Source organism: Enhydra lutris, unplaced genomic scaffold (genome assembly GCF_002288905.1).
Source record: "Enhydra lutris kenyoni isolate GAN:26980312 unplaced genomic scaffold, ASM228890v2 scaffoldscaffold1, whole genome shotgun sequence".
Classification (NCBI taxonomy): domain Eukaryota; kingdom Metazoa; phylum Chordata; class Mammalia; order Carnivora; family Mustelidae; genus Enhydra; species Enhydra lutris.
The window spans coordinates 13,745,697-13,771,366 of record NW_019154085.1 but is presented as its reverse complement, the minus strand read 5'-3'; the positions used below and the strand labels follow the sequence as shown (position 1 = coordinate 13,771,366).

The window sequence follows — 25,670 nt, the reverse complement described above, 5'->3', positions numbered from 1 at the left end:
GAAAGAGCACAAGCAGGGGGTAGCGGCAGGCAGAGGGAGAAGCAGACACCCTGCTGAGCAAGGACCCTGGGATCATGACCTGAGCCGAAGGCAGATGCCTACCAATTGAGCCACAGAGGAGTCCCAAGAAATTAAGCTTCTAACATGTTTACAACCTCTACTTTGGTGTCTCAGTCATAGCAACAGAACTCAATTCACAAGTAATATGATCGCCCTCCATTTTTGCAGTCCGGGAATCCCTAGTTTAGTAAATTGCAAGGGGGGACTGCTATACTCCAAATTAGTTTGGTAAGACCTTGGACATATCACTCTTAAATTTTCTTCTACAATATTAGAGTACTTCTTTTTTTTTTTTAAGAGGTGGGGAGGGGCAGTGAGAGAGGGAGAAAGAGAATTTTTTTTTAAAAGATTTTATTTATTTGCCAGAGATAGAGAGAGAGAGCACACACAAGCAGGCAGAGAAGCAGGCAGAGGCAGCGAGAGAAGCAGGCTCCCTGCCGAGCAAGGAGCCCGATGCGGGACTTGATCCCAGGACCTTGGGATCATGACCTGAGCCAAAGGCAGCGGCTTAACCAACTGAGCCACCCAGGTGTCCCAAGAAAGAGAATTTTAAGCAGGTTCCACGCCCAGCAGGGAGCCCAACATGGGGCTTGATCTCATGACCCTGAGATCGTGACCTGAGCCAATATCAAGAGTTGGATGCTTAACCAACTGAGCCACCCAGGAGCCCCTATTAGTACTTTTGTCAGTTAGCTACTCATCTCACAAAATCACATGATCTAGAGCTGGGGAAAGACCTCAGTAGATGAGTTCTCAATTGTGGGGAATTGAGAAATGAGGATCTGTTAAATGCTTACTTGTCCAGATGAAAGCTACTACATCAGAAAAAAGTCTTGCAGCTATAGCACAACCATTTGCTATCTGCCAAGCAAAGAAGAGTGGTTTCTCAGCTCCAATTTTTCAACAAATATTTCCTGAGCACCTACTGTGGTGTCTGGCCCTAGAGAGACGATGACAAGCAAGATGGACTCAAGCTGCCTTCCTAATGCTTACAGTCCAGTGGAAGAGACAAAATCATCACACAAATATACGTGTGTATAATTATAAACTGTGGTAAGTGCTAGAATGGAAAGATACAGTGATACTCCAGGGAAATCCATGTCACTCTGATGGGACAAAAACCTCAGGTAATCCTACAAAGACAGCTCTATTGATAGGTGTGCAGGAGCAAATGCCCTGGGGTCTCTATTCCAGCAGGAGGCCATCCTATAATCTGGGGTTTACATCTTTATCCTGTCATAATGGGATAACCTGGATCTATTCTGACAGAATTTTTCTTTCCGCTCACATGTAGGAAAACCTTCTAGGAACAGTTCACTTACACACGTCTCTCTATAAAAAATGGCCATGGGGCTCTAGAGGAGCCCAAATTTTTGGATCTGGTTAGGCTGGAGCTTTATGGAATTCTAGATGCTACCCAGCTTGTCCTGTTTCTTGCCTCACACTTCCTCTAGGGTAGTTTGACATCCTCCCAAAGCATCACGTTCCATGGGCCTCCACTTTTCAAGGGCCAGGCCCCGTCAATGCTTTAAACATGTGCACACAAAAGCATCATTGTTCGTAGCCCAGAAGGAGACTCGAGGGGAGACTTACCAAAATCAGCCAGTTTGAGCTCTCCCAGGTGACTGATGAGTAAGTTCTGAGGTTTCAGGTCCCTGTGAAGAACGTGTTGGTGGTGGATGTACGCCAGGCCCCGCAAAAGTTGAAACATGAAAAGCTGGAAGGAATGAACACCTTATCTAAGCAGATTTGAGCCACTATGTGTTGATTTCCTCTCTAAATCAAAACCAGTCCTCTGAAAGAATATAGTAAAAGTGTCTCTTGAGAAACAAAAAAATATGAAGATTTTACATTCAGGGGATGGGGGGGGCGCGGAGACAAGGAAAGTCAAGTAAGCAGACCATGTCCTAAACAAAAGGATTCTGCCTTTTCCTGACATCTCATTTCTTTGATACTGGAGGAATTACCCTTCCTTAAAAATCTAAAGGGAAACTTTGAAGTTTCCTTTGGAACACTAGTTATTGATTTAGTTGTGAAAGATTTAATTTTTTTTTTTCCCACCGATGAACTTGGCATATAAGATCAAAGTTGACCTGGAAATGATATTCTAAGGTTTACAACTGCTTGAGTTTTCCAAGCTCTCTGATATGAAACCCTTTTAAAAACATAACACAAGGAGACCAGACTGGGAAATAGATCTTTAGAGGGTAGTAGGAAATAAAGGAACCATTATCTTTTTAAACCTATTTTTAAAGTCTGAAGTCCAAAGTTGAAAACAAGCTATAATACAGCCATTTGATTAAGAGGGAAGAGAGACTCCCCAAAATTAGACCAAAAAAAAAAAAAAAAGTCTGAAAATAATAAGGAATAAATAGTAGAGAGAAGAAAGAAGAGGGAAAAATACAATGTGGGCCCAAATTTTTAAATGTTGCATGTGGTAAAGAAGGCATAGAAACCGAAAACATGGGGCGCCTGGGTGGCTCAGTGGGTTAAGCCTCTGCCTTCGGCTCAGGTCATGATCTCAGGGTCCTGGGATCGAGTCCCACATCAGCCTCTCTGCTCAGCGGGGAGCCTGCTTCCTCCTCTCTCTCTCTGCCTGCCTGTCTACCTACTTGTGATCTCTCTCTGTCAAATAAATAAATAAAATCTTTAAAAAAAAAAAAAAAAGAAACCGAAAACATCTCTAGGTTCTCCCCAGTATGGAAGCTGAAGGAAAAAAAAGAATGCTTAGGATCCCAATGTCTTTTGCTCTTTTCCAGTGCCACTGGCAATTGAGAATTGAAACACCAACTTTAGTGTTTACAAAGACCTCTGCCAACTGAGAACATGTTCTGACAATTTAGAAGAGAAAAGCCTGGCTCCAGCATTCCTGGAGAGGCAGACAAAGTAGCCGATGCAAAGCTGTGCAAATAGATCCACTTTTCCCATCACATCCTGGAAATTAGGAACTTCAGGGACGCTGGGACCTGTACTGGCCTAACAATGAGTAGGAGATATTGTAGCCAAGCTGAAGGGAGTGTGGTCTGACCAGAGCACGAGTCTGGGGGCCGTGGACTTCCATGCAGGTCTCACCTCAGGCTCACAAGCCATTTAAGGACGTGAAAGTTTTCTTTCAACTCCTACTTCAAATGCTCACTGGTTCTATGAGTTTCCCCAGTGCTTTCCCATATTGGTGCTTTGCACACATACACTATCCGTTTTCCCATTCATCAAACCACGAAGTTACCAAAATACGAAATTCCTATGCCAACACTTAAACCTTCCAATCAGCTATAAATACAAATATTTCTGGAAAAGACAATATGAAGGACCAATGAAAAATGCAGGAAAAAGAGAAGATGCTACCTTGTGTGCTCACAGATAATGCCTTTCAATGTGAGAACACCAAGGAAGGAGAGAGCTTGAGACAATAAAGGGACAGAGACAGAAGGGAGGAAGGGAAAACAACATTTATTGCGCACTTAGCACCTTTTAGAATCCTCAAAGTAACCCCGTGAGGGAGATAAGCTGGTCCTCGATTTGCAGATAAGAAAAATAGGGCTCAAGGAAACTTTAAAAACATGTCAAGAAACAGTCAGGGCCAAAACTCAAACTCAGACCTGCCTAACTCCTCTACGCCATTCTGAGAAACCAGAGAAAAGCAAATTAAAAAATGACAGGGAAAGGGAGCATCAGCAGGCTGAGTCAGAGGCAGAACTTGTGCGTGGGCCAGCCTGCAATGCTTTTCATGGTGGAGTGCAGACTGCTCTCACTAAGGAGTCATCCGCACCTCCCACCTCCTCGCTCTCAGGCCCCTTTCCTCCCCGGCTCCTCATGGATGTCCGTCAGCATTCCTACACGGTAACGCGCAGCATTAATGTATGGGATTTTATAGCTGCGCTTCTTAAAACTTTAAGTCTGCCCTGATTAACCTCCCTCTTGAATCCTTTGCAACCTGGATCCTTCCCTCACACTGGCCCAAGCTTCTCCGATAACACAACCCAACCCAACCCAACCCAATGGTGTTAGTTCTTAGTCAGTGTCAAGCCAGCTTGTGGGTGATGCTTTCCAGAGCGGCTTCCCAGACCCCAGGGATGAGAGTCCTGTTTTCAACACAGCGAGGCTCTTGGGAACAAAATCATTTCACCGGGCTAGTGCTATCTGGGCCAGAGTGAGCATTTTCTCTGCTGTGTCTGCTAGGGGACACTCATCTGCAGCCCCACTTGCTTTGATTGGAAAACCATATACCCCTGATAAGTCCCTCTGTTAAGCAGCGTAGCCCTCACAAAGCCACAAAGTGGTCAAGTCTGACTGCAGTCATGTACGGTTTTCAACTGTATTCCTGGAGCTAGTGACCGTCTTGACCATCCATGCCTTCTCTGAAATTGGCTCTCGCCTTGACTTTCAAGAGAGTGTACTTTCCTGGATCTTCTACAGTCTGAAAAGCTGCTTCCTTTTGTCTCCTGTTGTCCTGTTCCTCCTTTAACCCCTAAAGGAAAGAGTTCTATAATCAGTTCTTTTATCTTGGTGTATTTGATCTTTGGGTTATCTACTCTCTTGTCTTGAACTACAAACTCCAAGCGCCAATTTCCCCCAAGTCTACATCTCCAGCATATAGCTTCCTCCTGGGCACTGTCTACTGCTCATTTCCCTTTAGATTTCCACCTCGATTAGAAGTTCACCCTGTCTACAACAGGACTCTTCCTCCTCCTCTCCAAATCAACTTCTTCCATTTCTGTTACTAGATCTATAATTCTTCTGGTCAATCAAGGAGATTATGCTAGAGATCTGGAATGTGAGGCCTCACCCTTGACTTCCTGAATCAGATGCCCAGGTCATTCGTCCGCTCACTGAAGTTTGAGAAGCCCTGGGCTGGCCCACATCAGTCACATCAGTCCTGGACCCCAGTTACATAAATTTCCTTCTGATCATGTCATTCTCTCTCAACTTTAAGTCCCTTTAATGACCCTACCATCTAAGAAATAGAGTCCACATCTTAGAAAATAAGGCTCTCAGCCACCTACCCCATCTATTTTTCCAGGCCTATGTACCCTGATCTCACTAATAAATTCTCTATGTCAGGCCAACAGCACCAGAGATGCAGTATGGGCACTAGTGGAAAAGGACCTTCAGCAAGAATCACGGTTAGCAAAGGCAAAAGCTGTTTCTGTAACCCCAGGCAAAATACTTGGCTTCTTAACTTTAGATTCTGATTCTGCAAAATAAGGAAGTTAGACCAGCCCAATGTTTTTAAGGTTTTTTTTTTCCTGCTGCAACTTACAATAAGAAACACATATGTATCCTGTATTCGTACAGAGGTACAAGTACAGCTTCAGCAGGAGCTGAAACACAAAATAGTGCTTATTCTTACTATGTGTAACGTACTCTAATATTTTCTATTCTCTTCTCCTCTATTCTATTTAATTTTTTAAAATGCTAGTTGCTGATCACCAAATTGATTTCATAACCCACAAACGGGTCAGAACGTGAAGGCTGAAAAGCACTGTGGTTCCTCCAACCCTAATGGTCCACAACTCCGGGATCCTCATCCTTCAACACATCCCATACTGCTCTGCTCGGCGCTTCTGCGTCTCTGCCCTGTCCCTTTGCTGAAAACATTCCTTCCTCCTCCAACATCTTCCCCTATCCCAGCTTCTTGAAATGCAATGCATCTTTTAACATTTGGCTTCATAAAAGCTCTTAAAATGCGAAGACATCTATCTACACTAGGTCTTATTTCTATTTTGGTCTCATTTCTTACTTGGTGTTATTCACAATTCACAAATGTCCTGTCATAGGATCGGTGCCTATTTCCCATCTCTTGATTTTGGTTGTAAGGCCCTTGAGGGGGTAGAAATCATGTCTTCTATGTCTCTTTATCCTTCTAAGCCTTTAGCAGAGTGCCAGGGATGAGAGTCACTCAAGCCTGAAAATGTTCTTTCTCGGTTATCCTTTCTCCAAGTGTCCATCAACTTAATCAATACCCCTGGTTCCTTGACTCTTCTGCTCTCTCCCTAGCTACCAGCAACCTGCTTAGCCTCACTTCCTTCCTTCAGGTTCGACTCAGCTCAGAAGCCTGACCATCATTTTAACCTCTCTCTTGACAATCTGCTCAAATCTCTTGCCCAACTGTCTTTTTCTTTTCACATGTCTGGCAAAATCCCAACACTGAATCAATCCAACTGTCTACTTTTTTGATTCCTCTATCTGAATTGGTCAGCACTGTCATTAAAAAGGAAATCCCAGGATCATGCAGATAATTTAATGGTTTCCATTCTCACCAAGAGTCTTCAACCCACTACTGGACATTCTTTTTTGGTTGGCCTACTTAGGGCTCTATCCCATCTCCACTAGCTATTTTTAAATGTTTTCACTTTCCTCAACCCTCAAACCTTCTTTTTCCCCTTGCTTCCAAGACTGGAGTAGGTCCCCTTACTCTGAGTTCTCACCGTATTTCTAGTTAACATGGCTGTAGCCATTTAGGCTAAGCCATGCTTCTTACTACCTGTTTAAGTCCATATATCTTACTGGGCTTTAAGCTTATTGAAAATAAGAAACACAACTTATTCATTAGTGAAGCCTCAGAACTTAATATAATACCAAGTACTCAATCATTCTTGAATGAATAAATGAATAAAAGAACATAAATATTAATTAAATGAATGAGTACATCATATAGAAATTTCATATAGATTATATCAAGGACCAATTAATGCCAATAAAAATCTTAGGGAATGGAAAGTATGAAATGAAATGGTTTCTAAAATTTACAGCAGACATAGAATTATAGAGAGTTAAGAGTTTATTATTATTTCTATTCCAGTGACTGGGAAATGGAACTTGGTCCCATTTATAACACGAGTGGATAGAACAGGCAAACAGGTAACTGATTTTGACCTAACGGGGGTACTTTGTTTGCTGATTCTGATGGGGAGCTGTAAATATATCACAAACTTTATCACAGACCACAGTAGTCTGCCATGAAGAATGTATTTATTTTATGATGGCTTAGTTCCACTTCCTTCCTTTGAATGCAATTCTCTTTAATTGATCTGTACTTCTGAAGACACATTTGCATTGATGGCGATGACCGACAAGTTTAGGCTGCTTGGAAAATGGCTAGACATTGCTCTATATCTTAAGGGGGGACTTTTTTTTCTTTTTAAGATTTTATTTACTTATTTTGAGAGAGAGAGCTCACGAGAATGCACATATGACCGGGGGTGGGGTGGGGAGGGGCAGAGGCAGAGAGAGAGAATCTCCCTCAAGCAGACTCCCCATGGAACCCTGGAGCCTGACAGGGGGCTCCATCACCACAACCGTGAGACCATGACCTGAGCAGAAATCAAGAGTTGGATGCTTAACTGACTGAGGCACCCAGGCGCCCCAAGGGGGATCTTTTTTCTAAAACGTTTCTCTAGAATATCAATGATAGGCACCTTATTTAATATCATGGGATTTTACTCTGTGATGACAGTCTGTTTCAAAATTCTTCCGCTGAGGGCAAGCTGGGGAGGAGTCCTGCCTCTCAAAGTACTCACCCTGACATTGTGAGGATGAAGCCCTCCTGGGTGCTGAGACATGTACTGGGCCAGGTCTGTGTGCTACACGGGAGGATGGAGAGAATGATGTTAGCAGAGCTTAAACAGTGTCCTAACACAGACCACAGACGTGGCTGTCAGATACAAGCTTCAGAATTTTCGAGAATAAGGTACAAAAGATACATAACCAGCTTTCCTGAGACCTCACTATCAGTGTGTCTTTCTAAATGGCTGTCCTAGGAAGGAAGCTTGTTTCTCATCACAACAATATGTTCATTTTAAATGACCGCCACTGAGCACAGCGATACAGGCGTTGTTCACTCCCCTTGGAGTCCAGTCAAGTACACATGCCTCAGGATTTCTTCCTGCTAATATTTTGAATTTTTTTTCCTTTCAAAAATATGAAAGTGAGTTATTATTTAGTAAACTTGTATACAATTTTTTTTTAAAAAACCTTGCGATTTATGTCTTTGTTGTCAATGAAAAAAAATGCGGGGTTCTGCTCAGATGGTGATTAAAAATAGATAAAAAATAAGCACAAAAGTTTTCTTTAGGAGGCAAACTCACCATGCTTATTTATTATTGCCAGCAAGTGGGGGGAAAAGACAGTAAATTCAGTGGGTAAAGAAGCAGGGCCAAAGGAGTCTAAGAACAATAGGGCCTAGTAATCATAATAATGAAAATTTCCATGACACCTTCCACATTGTAATGAAAGTTTTATCATGCCATAAAATATTAACAGATTCATTATACGAGCACCAGGCTTTTCCCTTACGCTTTATAAAATGCTGGGGCAACTTACCATGTATTCAAAAACGAATGTCAGAGTCTCTCTCGTGTGGATGATGTCATGTAGGAGCACAATATTGGCATGTTTCAAACCCTTCAAGAGAGAAGCTGGAGAAATTAAACAAAATGTTAATTCAATCATTGATAATGAAAGTACTGCTTTAAAGATACCAAGCAGTATTTATTTTTTAAATGCTTCAAATCAACCATTCTGGTTTTTTGTTGCTTGGGGGAAAAAAAACCTTCGTGAAATAATATTTGAAATTGCAAAGGACCTTCGTTATTTGTCAAATGGCAAGTCACTGCATTTATATAACTTATTTTTCTTACAGGCTAGAGCAGTTGCAAAAAAAAAAAAATGTTTCCATTTATCTAATCAATTTCATCAAAGCACTCAGAGCACTTTGCAAATGCTTCCCTCTGGGAATCTTATCTCCACTTTAGAGTTACAGGAGAGGAGGTCCAGAGAGATAAAGGCCATTGCAGGAGCAGGAAATGGAGTGTTCTGCCTTCTAGAGTAGGACTTTGCAACATGTGACCATTCTCTAAAATTCAAAGTGTCTCAGAGGGTCAGCAGGGCCAGTGGATGTGATTATTGGAAGGCAGGGATAAGAGTATGGGATGCAGAATTGTTGAAAGATGGTAGAGAGTGGAGAGGATTTCTTAGAGGGAGAATTGCAAATCTCTGTGGAAAAGGAGAAAATGCAAACTGGAAAAGAGGACAGAGCCAAAAATTGGAGAATCCCGAAGAGTGTGAGTGGGGAGGTCTGAGGACTGTCTCTTGCATCTTTTTTTTTTTTTTTTTTTAAAGATTTTATTTATTTATTTGACAGAGATCACAAGTAGGCGGAGAGGCAGGCAGAGGGAGGGGAAGGGAAGCAGGCTCCTTGCTGAGCAGAGAGCCGGATGAGGGGCTCTATCCCAGGACCCTGGGATCATGACCTGAGCCGAAGGCAGAGGCTTTAACCCACTGAGCCACCCAGGCACCTGTCATGCATCTTTATTAACACATTATTATCAGGTCACTAAAGGCAGCTTTAAAAGGGAGGAGTCACCGCAAAGGCCAGTGAGTGGCTGGGAAGGAGTCTGAAAGGCTGTCATTGGGGGTTTCAGGGATAGGAAGACCCCCCAGCTTCACAAGGGCAGAGGCCAGCAAAGGCATAATAAGGAGATGGCAAGTCTCAGCTCAGGACATCTCTGCACGAGTAAACAGCGTCCTTAAGACTTAGCGGAAAGGGAAAGTTAAGTATAAGCCCTCCAATCTGGGTTCTGTCCGACAGGCTTGTGTGTCATGAGTCACCTACACCAATTCTTTGCCAGAATTCCATAAGATCAAAACCAAGCTCAAGTACTACCTTCGAACTTTGGAACAAATGACTTCTTTCAGGAATCTTACACTGGTGTAAGGATCCTCTGTTGTTTTGCCCTCCTGAGAGCCATTTTCCTTTCTAGTGGGGACACCTCTGCTTTCCTGTGGGGAACCAACCCTCTACTCACTCAGTCCACACCTATTCTGGTTCGGCTGACCCTGCCGTCACCCCAGACTGAATGTGTCACCACAGCGATCTCGTTCAGAGACTAGGCACAAGACCGTATTTTGTGGGGGCCATCCAGAAAGAGGTGCTTTCTTTTCCATTGTGAAAGGAAGGTTGAGCTTGTAGGATTTCACCAGGGGCTGCTCTGGCCACATTACCAACACCTGGTGAGAGCCTGTCTGGGACTGAAACTAAGACAGAGAAAAACTGAGGACGGAGAGGCATGGATTCCTGGGGACGTCATCTACGCCCTGCCAGCCCAGAGTTACCAGAACTATCAGCCAGTGAATTTCCTTCTTTGCTTAACATCAGTTTGAACTGGGAGCCACGAATCATCAAAGGAGCCCTATCACACCGGCTCACACTACTTTGATGACTAATACTCTAACTTTACGTTTTGCCCCCTGAATCCTTATGAGCTAAATTTATTATTCCACTTTTACAAATATGTTACTTGGTAAATGTAGTCAACGGCTTCACAGGCATCTGTTTAATGTCCCTGGCCCCAGACTGAAGGGTGCGTGGGAATAGAGCGAGTGACTTTCCCTCTCTTCTGGATGCCGCCGCATCACCTAGTACAATCCTCAGCCAAGAGTAAGCACTTAATTTGTCAAATATATTTATTAAATGTCTTCACAGAGAACGGACTGTGGAGCCAGAGGCCCTAATGTGAATCCTGATCCCACCACTTTCTATCCGAGTGAGCTCAGGAGCGTATCTCAACCCATCTCCATTCACTCCTTCTGAAAAGGAGATAATGCCTTTTCTGACTTGACTTCACGGGGTTAATGAGAGGATGGAATCAGATATTATGCGACGAACCCTTGAAAAATGGAAAGCCTCACACGGTTGCAAATTAGAATTAATACCCCAGCCATCAGCTTCCTGCCCTCCCCTTTAACCTTGAACGCACTAACTCCCCACTCCCAGATTAATATCTTTAAATTCTTTTTTTTTAAAGATTTTATTTATTTATTTGACAGTGAGAGATAACAAGTAGGCAGACAGGCAGGCAGAGAGAGAGAGAGAGAGAGAGAGAGAGAGAAGCAGCTCCCTGCCGAGCAGAGAGCCCGATGCAGGACTCGATCCCAGGACCCCGAGATCATGACCTGAGCCGAAGGCAGCAGCTTAACCCACTGAGCCACCCAGGCGCCCCAATATCTTTAAATTCTGTTTATATTTTGTTCCTGCTAGAGTTTTCAGCACCTTCCATATTTATAATAATGACGTCTGACCATCAGTTGAGAATGCTATTTTGTGTATATTTTTATTTATGAATTACATTCATTTTCTCTCCCTGTACAAAGAGACACAGGCACACACACACATGCATGCATTACAAAGCACACACCCAAACTAGATTTTAAAGGATATGGTAAAGCTATAATTGCTAAGAATATTATTAAGATGTTTTATTTTTAATATAATTTTATTCCTTTTTAAAAAAAGATTTTATTTCTTTATTTGACAGACAGAGATCACAAGTAGACAGAGAGGCAGGCAGAGAGAGAGAGGGGGAAGCAAGCTCCCTGCTGAGCAGAGAGCCCAATGTGGGGCTCGATCCTAGGACCCTGGGATCATGACCTGAGCTGAAGGCAGAGGCTTTAACCCACTGAGCCACCCAGGCACCCCAATATAATTTTATTCTCACTTAAATTTGATATTACTAAAACTCATGATGCCTAGGTTTTTTCTTTTAAAGATTTATTTATGTATTTGAGAGAGAGTTGGGGGGGGTAGGGACAGAAGGAGAGGGAGAGAGAGAGAGAACCTCAAGCAGACCCTCCCCCCCCTGCTGATTGCATAGCCAGAAGTGGGGCTCGATCTCAACACCCTGAGATCATGACAGGAGCCAAAACTGAGTCAGACCCTTAACTGACTGAGCCACTCAGGCGCCCCTTGTGATGCTTATTTTTAAAATCTTGGTGGCATGTTTTCTTAACCATGATGGCTTCATACTATCATTTGCCAAAAAGCTCAAGGAACAACATCTCCTTAGGATGAGGCTCTCTGCTAACAGTGGGTATAAATATTTTACATAGTTTTCTTGGTAATCTCTATTTTATGGGGGTAGGAAAAGTATCAGTTTTAACATTCCTCTATTGTGCGCTCATATTTATATTATTAGTCTAATCTTCAATTCACAATTTCTTTGCAGATACCTTTTTAAACTTCTCTCAACTCTTTCTCACACTTAATCCAATTCAACAAATCTGTTGGCAATACATTCAAAACATGTCCAGAATCCTTTCTTTCTTGCCATTTCTCTGCTACCAGCCAGGGCCAAGCCATCATCCTATCTTGACGGAATTAGCGCACATCCCTTCTAGCTGGTTTCTCTCCCTGCATCCTCCCTCCCTTCCTGTGGTCTGTTGGGCACAGATCAGCCAGCCACTGGGATCTCCTCAGCTGGAAGTCTCTCTTGCTTCCAAACTCTCCAGTGGTCTCTCATCTCACTCAGAGTAAGATCCAAAGGACTCACAGTGGCCTGTCGAGTCCACATTACCTCCTTTTGCCCTCATCAACTCACACTCCATTCCTTGCTCACTTGGCTCTAGCACGAGGGCCCCGTAGCTCTTCCTTGGACACTTCCAAACACAACTCCTCCCTGAGTCTTGCACTTGTCTTTGTCTCTGCCTATAGCCCTCTTATCTCATTCCCTGCATGTTTTCTCCCTCACTTCCTTCAGGTCTCTGTTCAAACCTCACACATGTGAAGTCCGGGCTTCCATGACCCTTCTCAATGAAATAGAAGCTCCCCCACCCCTGACCTACGCTAATGAGTCTCTGTCCCTGGGCCCTGTTTTTATTCTTCCCCGTAGCACTTACCACTTATTACCTCTAACATTGTATATATTTATTTGTTAATATTCTATCTCCACCCTTAAGAACATAAACTCCACTGGAAGCAGAGATTTCTGCCTTTTTTTGCTTATTGCTACATCTCTAGGGATGTAGAATTTTACATAGTGTCACTAATCACCTAATATCATTTCTATACCTATAACTGGTTGGCATAGGGTGTTTCTGTGAGAGACGCTTTCTTTTCGTTGTCTTCCTCATTATGTTATAAACGTTGTGAGTGTTATAGCCATGCCTATGAGTGCTTTTTGAACACTCCATAACTACCGAAATACTTATATGGAAACCGTGACTTGGGATGAGTAATAATGGGAAGTTTACAAGAAAGAGTAGATGGTGTTTAAAGCATTTATCTCATGGTAATGGTTTATCACCAGGTCCATCTACCAAAGGGATCTCAAATGGTTTCAGCCTCAGATGTGTGGGTCTTGATGCCAAGATGAAAAGGTCTTTCTTCTCATTTCAAGGCTGCCTCATAAACACTAGGCTATAGTGTGTTCTGCAGACTAACAAGCTGAAGGATACAAAAGCCGACTGAGAAGGGGAAAGACCCTAAAATCAAAACATTCTGCTTCCTGTAAGATTATTGTCTTTATAATTCACATGTTCTAAGTATACCTATTTTTGCTTTTCTTCAAAGAAAAGATGCACAGATAAATTGGGGAGTCTCCAAAGCTCCAGACAAGTGGGATCACAATGGAATTTCTTTGAGTGCTTCCAAAATACTATGGTGATCATGGCGGTGATGATGGCAATGGCGAAACTCATTAGGCATTTACCACACGCCAGGCACTGTTTTAGGAATTCTGCATATAATAACTTGGAATGAGAACACTCAGAAAGCCAAAGAGAAAAATCTGAAGAAACCAACTTAATCCCAAAGCTCAGCTCACAACAGAACATTATTCAGCTCATTTTAAAAATGCAAAGTATTTCTTTCATTATCTTAAATGTACCAATGTAGCAGGACCCACTGGTTGACCATGAAATGGCATTTAATTTGCTTCTCATATATGTAAGTTACTTAATAATTTTAAAAATTATTTTCATCTTGCAATGATCTGGGAATATTTCGTTTTTTGGTTTTGTTAAATTTCACTGGGGTTTGTGGCTTAGTGAAGTTTTAGGAAAACTGATGCTTTCCAAGTGCGATGGGTCATGATGTTTGAATGTTACTCTACTGTGTTCTGTTTTAGTTTATATAAAGGATGAGGAGGACAAGAAAGAGCAAGGATGGCTCTGGAAGGCCTATGGCACAGCTGCATGTAGTGAATGGCTGGGCTGGCTGTAAGCTTTTGAAAGTCTGGACCCTCCCTGTCCCTGTCTTTGCATCTCTAGCAGCTAGCATCGACCTGGCATGTGGTACTCAGCCAGTGCTTGTAAATTACTGAAGACCAAACTGTTGTAATTGAGTTTATGTAGCAGTTAAAAATGGTGGCAACTTCCACCCCCAACCTCCACTGGGCCTTGAATGAAAGAGAGTGTGTTGTTCCTGATGTTACATTTCTTCTGGCCCGGGTGTCACAAATCAAGCAAACGAGTCAAGTTATTCATTCCAAGAAAAGAAATCTAGATAATGTTAAGTGTTAGGATAAATGGGGGATAAGTAGTTATCTGATTTCTGTACAATTGTCATCAGATCCCATATCGTCATCCTGACATTGGTTTGTTTTATAAAAATCCAACGATGCATACGAAAATGTGCTATGTCTGTGATGTGATCTGACTGCATTCGATGGAGGACTTCTTGTCAACCAGGCCTCCTGCAGTCTATTTGTAGTAACAGGCAAGTCAGCGTTCTTATCGCATCCTCTACCTCATTGTATGACCTTGGGGAGGTTTCTAGGTCTATTTTTGGCTCAGTTTTCTCATATATGGACTGGGAATAATTACTTTGTAATGTTTTCTATTAGAGAATGATTTAAAAGATCCTCAGCTAAGACTGTTTCTAATTTAAACACTGCAATTACTGGGGCTATAAAGTACATGACAGAGTCAGAGTTGACAAACCTACAACATTATTTTCTTTAAAATATTTCTTCCGCATTTTGTTCACCATTTATACAAAGTGTATCATAAAAACAGATTTCTACTGTTATTTTTACTTTTGCTAAAAGAGCAGTGCTTGAGTTATAGATTTCTAGATTTATCCTAATAAAGTAGGATGAGAACAGAATGGATTCTAATACCTAACTATTCTGATTATTGGTTCTGAGGCCTCAGACAAGTTACCCAACCTCTCTGAGGCTGATTCCTTCATCTGCACAGCAAAAATAACATGCTTTACCTCCTAGAGTTGATGTAAGTATTTAAAAAAAAAAAAAAAAAGACAATGGGGGGTGGGAGAGAAAAGATTATGTCAAATGCCTAGTCTTCAAAAAAATTTAGTTATATGATTACTTCTTAAATAAATGCTGCTAAGGGCCTGAAAGTCCTGGCTTTGAACCAAAAGTTTCTATTTTTTTTAAAAGATATTTAAAATAATGCACATTATTAAGATAAGGTAATGATACACAGTTTTGGAAAATGAGGGAATGTATTCTTACCTAAAAGCTTAAAATATCCACCTGTTCAAATGAAAATATTTTTTCCTAATTGTAAAAATAAACAGTTAAAATATAGTCCTAGAGCCAGTTTCAGAAGATTTTTTTCAGGTTGTTATGAAGGCAGTTAATCTTTTTAATTAGCAAAAGAATGAGGGCAGGGAACATGTCTTAGTGTATCTAGCAGACATCAAGTGCCTAGCCATAGTAGGTGCTCAATAAATATTCATAGATTATCTGTAGACTATTCATAGAGAGTGTATAGATTTTTGAATCGGAGAGATTTGGTTTGAATTGTGGCAATCCATTGGAATAATAGTAGCATCTATGTCCAGAGGTTATTAAAAGTGCAAGAGGTAACACATGAAAAGAATCTGGCACGTGTATTAAGATATATCCCCCTTAGTGTTGCTCATACTTTTGCTAATTTCATCATATTGCATGTTAAGATCAAATAGTTCTCCAAATGACCAGATTAATGAACCACCGTATGTATCCTACTTAGATAGAGAGAGACCATCCATGTATTAAAATCCTACTCAGTAAATCTTTGGCTGATATCCCATCAGAGCAGCCAAACTGTTCAGGAAAAGTAATTCCTGCTTCAAGGCTTTTCTTAAAAAAAAAAAAAAAATCTGCATTACTTGTTCAGTTTTTCTGCATGTGGCTTTTGGTTGCCTTTTTAGCTAGTGACCCTAGATTTTAACTAATGAACTCCAGCTGTTCTTACTTTGCCTTCCATCCCTTCTCATTTAACCTCCTGTCTCCCTGGTCTCACATCCTTAAAGTTCTTACAGGAAAAATGGGACAGTGCCAAAGTTTTCAAATGAGGCCTCCTCTCTTCTGGAGGGGAGAGGGCTTCTCCAATAAGGGCTCCCAGCTTTTTTGGTGACGGAAAAAGAAACACTCATTGTTGGGAAATGGGTGCCTAACAGCCTCCAAAGTGTCAAAAATCCTCTTGCGGTTTTTCATATTATACAAGCAAAGCGTTCAGTAAGGTAAGTCCGTAAAACAAACACAGGAAGTCCACAGTTGAATACTAAATGTAATTGCAAACACCTGGGATGGAGAAGAAATTCCTCCGTAAATATGTGTTAAAAGAAACATCTACCATGCAGAACAATACAGATCCAGCTTTTCTGAACCATGCTGAGAGCCATCTGTTAGCAAAACTGGCAAAAAATTTTCATTGCTGAGTCAAATGTCAACCTGAAAAACTTGGCCGTGGGTACAATCTGAGCGAGGCAGGCCCGAAGTAATAGGCAAACCTGAACGCACAAAGGCAACACCATGAAAATGCAGGGAAGCTGGGCCAGAGGCTCTCCTATTATATTGGTGACCTGGGGATTTCTATTATGTTCAGAAATACCATTCAACCTAGCCACACATCTCTTTCTAAATCTAATCCTACTTTCATGGGGACCACTAATAAGTACATTAGTAAATGCAGCTTCTATTACATTAAACACTTAAAATCTTGCTTTCCTCCAGAATGCCCCTGATCCTACCAGGATGAATTTCTGTCTAACCTGACAGTCATTTGGTCCCTCTACTCGAATTCAAGATGATGTATTTCCCAGGGGCTCTAAAAGGCTTTTGAAAATGGCATCAAATTCAGTTATAAACTCATTTTCTAAATTGCTTCTTCCATGCCTGTTTGCATAACCCATCCTTCCTCATTCAGTTCAGAATCTGACTCCATTAGCCACACCGAGACTTGCTGGTTCTCGTCTTCGTTTACGTCTTTTTTTAACCTCCATTACAACACTTGTAACTTGAATCATCTGTTCTGTTAAAACTGAAAATGACACAAAGATCAGGGCTTTTTCTTCTCATCCTTCACAAGGCCCAGCAATATGTTGTGCAAATAGTGTGTGATCCAAAAAGAGGGGAAGATAAAGTAGTTAAAAGAGGAGAAAATGAAAGAGAAGAGCCATTTCTGGCTTTGATGGCTTGTTTGTTTGACTCTTTTTTTTGCACTAAAATGGATAGCAAGCCTATCATCATTTTATTTATTTATTTATTTATTTATTTATTTATTTATTTATTTATTTTTAAGATTTCATTTATTTATTTGACAGAAAGAGATCACAAGTAAGCAGAGAGGCAGGCAGAGAGAGATGGGGCGGGGGGGGAGGGGGCGGAAGCTGGCTCCCCGCTGAGCAGAGAGCCAGATGTGGGGCTCAATCCCAGGACTATGGGATCATGACCTGAGCCGAAGGCAGAGGCTTCAACCCACTGAGCCACCCAGGCACCCCTCATCATTTTATTTTCAATGGCTCATGTAAAAGGTTAATAAATTATATTTTAATTATTTATTTTCACTATATTGTCTTCTTGATCTTTTTTTTTTTTAAAGATTTTATTTATTTATTTGACAGAGATCACAAGTAGGCAGAGAGGCAGGCAGAGAGAGAGAGAAGGGGAAGCAGGCTCCCCGCTGCCCAGAGAGCCCGAAGTGGGGCTCGATCCCAGGACCCTGGGATCATGACCTGAGTTGAAGGCAGAGGCTTTAACCCACTGAGCCACCCAGGCGCCCCGATTTTTTTTTTTTTAAACATGGGGTTTGAACAAACAACCCTGAGATTAAGACCCGAGCCGAAAACAAGAGTCAGATGCTTAACTGACTGAGCCACCCAAGTGCCCACTTCTTGATTTTTATATTATAAATTATTAGTTATGCCGATAGTGAACAAGACATCCCTAAAGGAAAGGAACAAGAATGGAATAGTAATAGCCACTATTTGTGGAACTCTGTAAACGTGATAAGGGCTTTCAGATGCATGTTCTCCTTACAACTCAATAAAAGAGGTACTCTTATCCTCTTTCTGCAATAAATGGGGTCTAAAACAGGTCAACTAATCAATCTACCCACATTCACACCATAGTAACTGGTGGATTTAGGATTCAAACCCAAGTCAATCTGACACCAGATGCCTCACCTACTTGCTGTACTGCCAAGGTACAGAGAACATATAGAGACAACAATAAAAATTCACGCCTTCCCGAAGAGTTTCTCAAATGCTATCTAAACAACTTATGATTTCCAGGTTAATTATTTATTGAGAATTTGTGTGCTTGTATTATTTTTTCTCTTCTACATGGACTTGTAAGGGTTACATAGACGTAGCCTTGGTGCTTTAGCATGGGACCCAACATGTAGAGGGTATTTAGTGAATACACATTGAGTTCATAGTCTTGGGCAACTAATATAATCATTTTGAATCTTAATTTCTTCGAGAGTAAATAATAAAATGAGAGTATAAATATATTCCAAAAACAATTAGGAAGAATACAATTGCAATTATAATATTACTTCTAGAACTATCAAAAGCCAGATGCTGAATGGATAGGCTCAATGGACTTTTTTTTTTTTTTTTTAACCAAATTGAGGACTTGTAAAACAGATCTCTTGGTTCTTACCCTCCCGAATAGCTGTAAACGGGACTCCTTCCTCCGCATTCATACTGATGACTTTTAGAGCCACTAGTTGTCCATTTATCCTAGAAGAGTGGGGTGGGGTGAAGTGGGAAGGGCACACATTTATTGAGATGGTTCATAGCAGTTCGTAGCAACAGTTTGTACCAAGGACAGCGTAACAAAAGTACCTTTCCTTCCAAATACATTCCAGCATGTGCATCCACAATGTTCTCAAAATAAACAGTTTTAAAAAGCCATATGTAAGTATACCAAAATATTTTTTTTCTTTTTACCAAAGTGGTAGAGGCTCATTATAGAAACTTCGGCAAATACCGAAAAGCACAGAACCCTGGCCCCCTCTTCCCCACCAAATCCTTCCTCGTAGTATTTCCATGTATCTTGTTCATTTCATTTCTCTTTGTGCACTTTAAGCCACCCTTATTTTCCACCTAAATTGTTCTAGTGACTTCCTAACAGTTTCCCTACTTGTATGTCTGTCTCTATCTCTACTGTGTACTCTCAATAGAGGAGCCCAGGGCATCCTTTTTAAGGAAAAGTCAGAACAAACCACTTGTCTGCTTAAAACCCACAGTTATCTTCACTTTTCACTCTGAAGGAAAGCCAAATTCTTACAACCATCTCCTAGGTGCACCTGATCTGCCCAGCCTCACCAGCAGTTCTCTCTCTCTCACTCTCTTTCTTTCTCCTCTTATTCATCATTTTGTTCCCTGATGTAAGTGAAGTCTTGGAGAACCAAGATTTTCCTACGAAGATAAATATGTTGTTTTTCTTAAAGATTTTATTTATTTATTTTTTTGAGAGAGAGCACAGAAGGAGAGGGAGAAGCAGACTCCCAGCCCAACGTGGGGCTGGAATCCAAGACCCTGGGATCATGACCTGAGCCGAAGGCAGACGCCCAACCGACTGAGCCACCCAGACGCCCCTAAATATATGATTTTTAATACAGTGGGATTCACATCATATTATTAGTAACCTGCTTTTCCTCCATCTAATTTTTCTTTTATTCATTCTTGTCAAGTGTGGTATGTAATGAGATAATATTTCATCATATAAATATACTACTACAGTATGTTTATGCTTAGCTGCTTCCAAATGCTTTTAAATTGTTTCTTTGGGCCATTATAAAATATACAGTCACAGTCATGTTTGTAGCTCAATCTTTTCACACAGCCCCTATTCTTTCCTTAGGGTAGAGTTGGAATTGCTAAGTCAGAGTATGCTGCGTGTACGTTTTTATTGTTTTGAACACATGTTCCCAAACTATGCCACAGAATGATTACAACCCTGACTGGTCATGTGAGTGGCCATTCCAGCACTTTCTTGCCAACACTGGGCAGGCATTTTATTTTCCTGTGTCTTTTCATTTTTTAGAGCAGTTTTAGATTTACAGAAAAATTGAGATGATCACACAGAGAGCTCTCATATATCCCTCATCCAGTTTACCCTACTGTTAATATATTAGTATGATACATTTGTTATAATTAATGAGCCAATATGGTTACAGTATTATTAACTAAAGCTTATAGTTTATTAAGAATTCTTTAGTTTTTTGCAGTAAAAATGTATTTCTTATTGTGGGTTGTGTTGTACATTGGTAAAATTTGGGGGTAGTGCAACATGATAGTAACACAGGAAAAGTCACAAAAGTACCAGACTCAAGGATTTTTCCCAATAAACTTATTTAATAATGATTTTTAAATTTCCAAATGCATGTAAGATATTCTCAACTGTGTTATAATAGAACAAAGTAGAAGTAGCTGAAATATCCAACATTAGAACAACATAAAAATGTGTGGTACATCAACAGGTTGGAATACTTTGAATTCATGACAATAGCTTAAGTCCAGAGACAGGTAGAAAGAGAAAATATTCATGATAAAATGAACAATAGAATACAAAATAGCAAGCATACCATGTTTATGACTTTAAATAATTTGTGTGCCTATGCAATTGCCGTACTAGAGTGGTGGATTATGGAGGATTTTTAAGTTTTAAAAATGAATTTGTGGGGTGCCTGGGTGGCTCAGTGGGTTGGGCCTCTGCCTTCGGCTCAGGTCATGATCTCAGGGTCCTGGGATCGAGCCCCACATCGGGCTCTCTGCTCAGCGAGGAGCCTGCTTCCCCTTCTCTCTCTGCCTGTCTCTCTGCCTACTTGCGATCTCTCTTTCTGTCATATAAACAAAAATGAAATCTTAAAAAAATTTTTTTTAAAAATGAATTTGCTGTTACATATTCCTTTTTTTCTTTTCTACAGCAGTTATGTTTCCCAACTTGATTTTAAAATGTTTTCTTTTTATCTCTTAAAATAGATGTCACAATAAATATGTATACATTTATGAAATCAATTAATTTATCTTAGTCTTTTTGGAAGTTGAGAAATAATCAACAGACAGCATTTGGAGGTCCACGGTGTACAATGTGTTGTTTTGATACATTTGTATATTGCAGTATGACCATTAGGATTTCTTTAGTTTTTACCTAATGTCCTTTCTCTGTTTCAGGATCCCATCTGAGATGCCACATTACATATAGTTGTCATGTCTCTTTAGGCGCTTCTTGGTTGTGACGTATTCCCAGACTTTCCTTGTTTTTGAAGACCTTGACCGTTCTTGAGGAGAACTGGTAAAGAATTTTGGAGGCTACCTCTCTACTGGGATATTTCTGATGTTTTTCTTATGATTAGGTTGGGGTTATGGATTTTGAGAAGGTAAAGTGCCATTTTCATCACATCATATTACCGTGTCAGAATTTGAGACAGACACAGGAAACTATCATGAAGATGGTTAAGGGTACATACTGTCATCAGAATTCATGGCTTTTGACAGTGACCTTAATCAGTGAGGTAGTGTCTGTCAGGTTTCTTCACTGGTTATTCTTCCCCCACTCTTTATCCACAGTGTACTTTTGGAAGAATGTCGCTATGACTAACCCACATTTGACTTCAGTTATTTACATAAATTATTTGAAATTCTTCTGCACAGGACATTTTCTCTTCTCTCCCATTTATTAATTTACTGAGTCATTTATTCATAGCAGTGTAGACTCATAGATATTTATTTTACACCCTGGGTTATAATCCAATATTAGTTTATTTTGTTGCTCAAATTTTTCCAGCTTTATATTTTGGGAGCTCTTTCAGTTGGCTCCTGTGCCCCTTTGACATATCCCCATAAATATGGGGTTTGTTTTTTGGAGGGTCATACATCTATCTTCATTTTTTAATGTCTATTTAATTTGCCTGAAAAGGATTATCATATTTTAATTTCTATTTCTTTAACTAATCGTGGACCTGAGTTTTCTTAAGTTTATTGGTCTTTTCTATTCTTTCGTGATTTGCCTATTTGCCCATTTTTTATTGATATTTTTTGCATATACTTTTCACCAGTTTATTTTGTCTGCTTTCACACATCAATAAAATTTTGAGCTTTAAAACTTTTGTGAAGTTCAGTATTTTACAAAATGTTTTACTCAGAGCTTACCTCTGTGACATTCTTCCCATCCCCCTCCAAACCAATTTTTTGTCAAACGTGTTTAGAAAATGCTTTATACTTTAAAAATTTTCTTAATCTTTCTTAGACAGTCATGGCATACATGAACATTTTAAAGATGCTGAGAGCACTTGTAATAAAGAATCACATTTTTAATTTTGTTTTAGGTTTCCCTGCAAAGATTTGACAATAGTAAGTGTTTCAATGAAACCTCTACTAAGGGCTCTTAGAACTAGGGCTCCCTAGGACATACATGGGTAATTGAGGTGCCATGGACACTTCCGCTCTTCTCTTAAGGGCTCCGACTTCAGTATGATGTGTAGACAGATCTTTCCAGCCCAAAGATTACACAGAATTTCTTTACCTATTCCCCTAGTTCTTATCTTTTCTTTTTCATTTATCTCTTTAATTTACTAGGAATTCATATTGTGTATTTACCTTTTCCAAGTTAGTAACGACCATCCCAGCTTCATTATTGGACTGTCTTCTTTTCCCTGATGATTTGACAAGTTACCATGATCATGTATATATTAGATCTCACTGATACTGGGTCTGTGACTGTTCTGGACTTTAGAAATATTTATTTCTTTGATCTGTCTTTTCTTATACTACACTTTTCTTATACTCCACGGTTATCGTAGCTTTTCAACATATTTATATTAAAACTTGAAATTAAAGAATCACTGACACCTTTGTAGTATTAAATTTTCTAACCCAGATATTCTGTACTTACTATGGTCTCTGGAATAATCCATAAGACCTTACACACCTGGTAGACTACAACTGCACCTGTTCCTTGTCCTCATCTCTTTCCACCCTCCCCTCCAATGTCCTGCCTGTTCCTGCCTCTGGAATTTGTTGCTTGCTATTACCTCTACCTGAGGCTCTCTCCCACTGCTCATGTACATGGCTCATGCCTCATCTTTGTCAGAGTCTGTTTTCAAGTGTTCCCTTCTCATACTACTATTTAAAATAATCATCTCCCACCTCACTCTGGGACCCCTAACCCTTCACTGTTTTATTTTTTTCCAAAGCACTTTTCACTCTTTGACAGACTCAGTCTTTCGTTAATTTGTTTATTGCCTATCTTACCCTGACCAGTATGTACCCTCCATAAGAGTATTTGGTCTCCTTTGTTCTCCAATGACCATTTGTTGGCTGAAACAGTGCCTGGCACATAGTAGGTGCTTAATAAATGTAGAATGAATGAATGCCTATCTGGCTCTTTCTCAGGTCTAATGTCCCTTACTAAATCTTTGCCCATTTTTGGAGACTAAAGATTTTTTTGTTGATATATTTTTTTAAGATTTTATTTATTTGTTTGACAGAGAGAGATCACAAGCAGGCAGAGAGGCAGGCAGAGAGAAAGGGGGAAGCAGGCTCCCTGCCGAGCAGAGAGCCCGATGCGAGGCTCGATCCCAGGACCCTGAGACCATGACCTGAGCTGAAGGCAGAGGCTTAACCCACTGAGCCACCCAGGCTCCCCTTTTGTTGATATTTTAAGAGTCACTTCCCTTCCTATATCTTCTATTAAATGGTTATTGCTAATAAATAAGATGGCTTTTGATAAGTGTATTTTGATTTGGTAACTGATCACCTTACTGTTCTTGCTTACTGCTTCTACTGGTTTCTTGGGTGATTCCCTTGGGTTTTTTAGGTAGACAGTTCTGTATTCTACAAAAATTATATTCAGTCTTCTTTTTTCTGCCATTGCATTGGATAGAATACTTATGATAATCTTTAACAGTAAAGGATAATGAGCAGTCTCACCCTCTCTCTAACTTAATGGGGATGTCTCTAGTATTTAACAAAAAAGGTATGTGATCGATGATTTGAAATATTCTATATCAAAATGAGGAATTATCATTTTATTCCTATTTTGCTCAGAGTTTTAAAAACTAGTAACTGGGGACACCTGGGTGGCTCAGTGAGTTAAAGCCTCTGCCTTCCGCTCAGGTCATGATCTCAGGGTCCTGGGATTGAGCCCCGCGTCGGGCTCTCTGCTCGGCGGGGAGCCTGCTTCCTCCTCTCTCTCTGCCTGCCTCTCTGCCTACTTGTGATCTCTCTCTGTCGGATAAATAAATAAAATCTTTTAAAAAAACAAATAAACTAGTAACTGATGTTGAATTTATTTGACATCTATCGCTAAGATATTTTAAAACTTATTTTTAAGTGATAAATGTAATGCTTTTGTGGTAAGGAATAAAGGGAAAAATCTGAGTAATCTCTTTCTCCACCACAGTTTCAACCACTAGAAGTAACTACATTTCACAATCTCTTGTGCATTTTTCCAGACTCCTCTAAGTGCAGATAAATTTATACATGCATAGTACATCAGAGTGTTTTTTTTTTCTAATTGAGAGTATAGGGTATATATTATTCTGTAACTTGCTTTTGTCTTTTAGAATATTGGACACTTTTCATAGTAGTACATGTACCTCTTACTTTAGACGGCTGCACACTATCTCACTGCTTGGTGATTATTTAGCCTGTCCTCCATGAATGAGGTGACCAGGTTTTACTTTTTCTATGATAAATCTTGCTGCAGTGAATATACTTGCACCTATATCTCTATCACTTAAACAAGTATTTCTATTTTTTTCAGATTTTATTTATTTGTTTGAGAGAGAGGGAGAGAGGGAGAGCACCAGGGAGAGTGAGAGGGAGAAGCAGACTGCCCGCTGAGCAGATGGCCCAATTCAGGGCTCCATCCCAGGACCCTGAGATCACGACCTGAGCCAAAGGCAGATGCTTCACTGACTGAGCCACCCAGGTGCCCCTAAACAAGTATTTCTAATGTATTTTTTATCCTATTACTCAGGCGAGTCTCTTGAAAGAAATATTTTATATTCTTAATTTCTAAGATAATCTATGGAATTCAATTAAACAATATATTTTAAATATTTCCCTAAAATCCTGTTTCAGCATGTAAAAATAATAACCTGATTACTAGAATGAATAATAGTCTTGCACTATTTATATTACATTTTTAAGATGAATGTTTAAATATTATCGAGTCATTATTTTTCTCCACTGGAGTAACATAAATTAAAAAAAAAAAATCAGACCTCTGACTTACCCACCTTGACTAAAAAAAGCAATGAAGTTCATGAATCTTTCACGTATATTTAACAAACTTTGCTGACCAAAATGGGCCTGAGCCTTCTGGATTAGCATCATTTTTATTCTGCAGCCATTTTGTGTATTTTGCAAGTGTACAAACCCCAGAACTAATCCTTTTCTGCATATATCATACTTCGTAGACACCAACTTCAGTTTCCTCTAGGAAGGTAAAGCAAGAAGGAAGGGGCAAATGCAGGGCTGCCGTTGCAAACCTCTGTCATGGTGCCTTACGGAGAGTTAAGAAAACCCTTGAGAGACTGCCCTTGGGAAGAGCAGTGCTTGTTCCTTGGGTCCATAATAGAAAGACTCT

The 25,670-nt window shown here is 40.3% G+C and overlaps 1 protein-coding gene across 2 annotated transcripts in view; it reads right to left on the bottom strand.

Annotated features, from left to right (window-relative positions):
• LOC111145074 (cyclin dependent kinase 15) overlaps window positions 1-25,670 on the bottom strand; it is a 77,470-nt gene that overhangs the window by 50,272 nt on the left and 1,528 nt on the right. For both annotated transcript variants that reach the window (XM_022499698.1, XM_022499707.1), the window contains exons 4-7: window positions 18,732-18,811; window positions 8,383-8,477; window positions 7,581-7,643; window positions 1,654-1,777 (exon numbers count right to left, since the gene is read on the bottom strand). In XM_022499698.1, coding sequence (XP_022355406.1) covers window positions 1,654-1,777; window positions 7,581-7,643; window positions 8,383-8,477; window positions 18,732-18,811 — 362 coding nt within the window. The remainder of the gene's footprint in view (window positions 1-1,653; window positions 1,778-7,580; window positions 7,644-8,382; window positions 8,478-18,731; window positions 18,812-25,670) is intronic.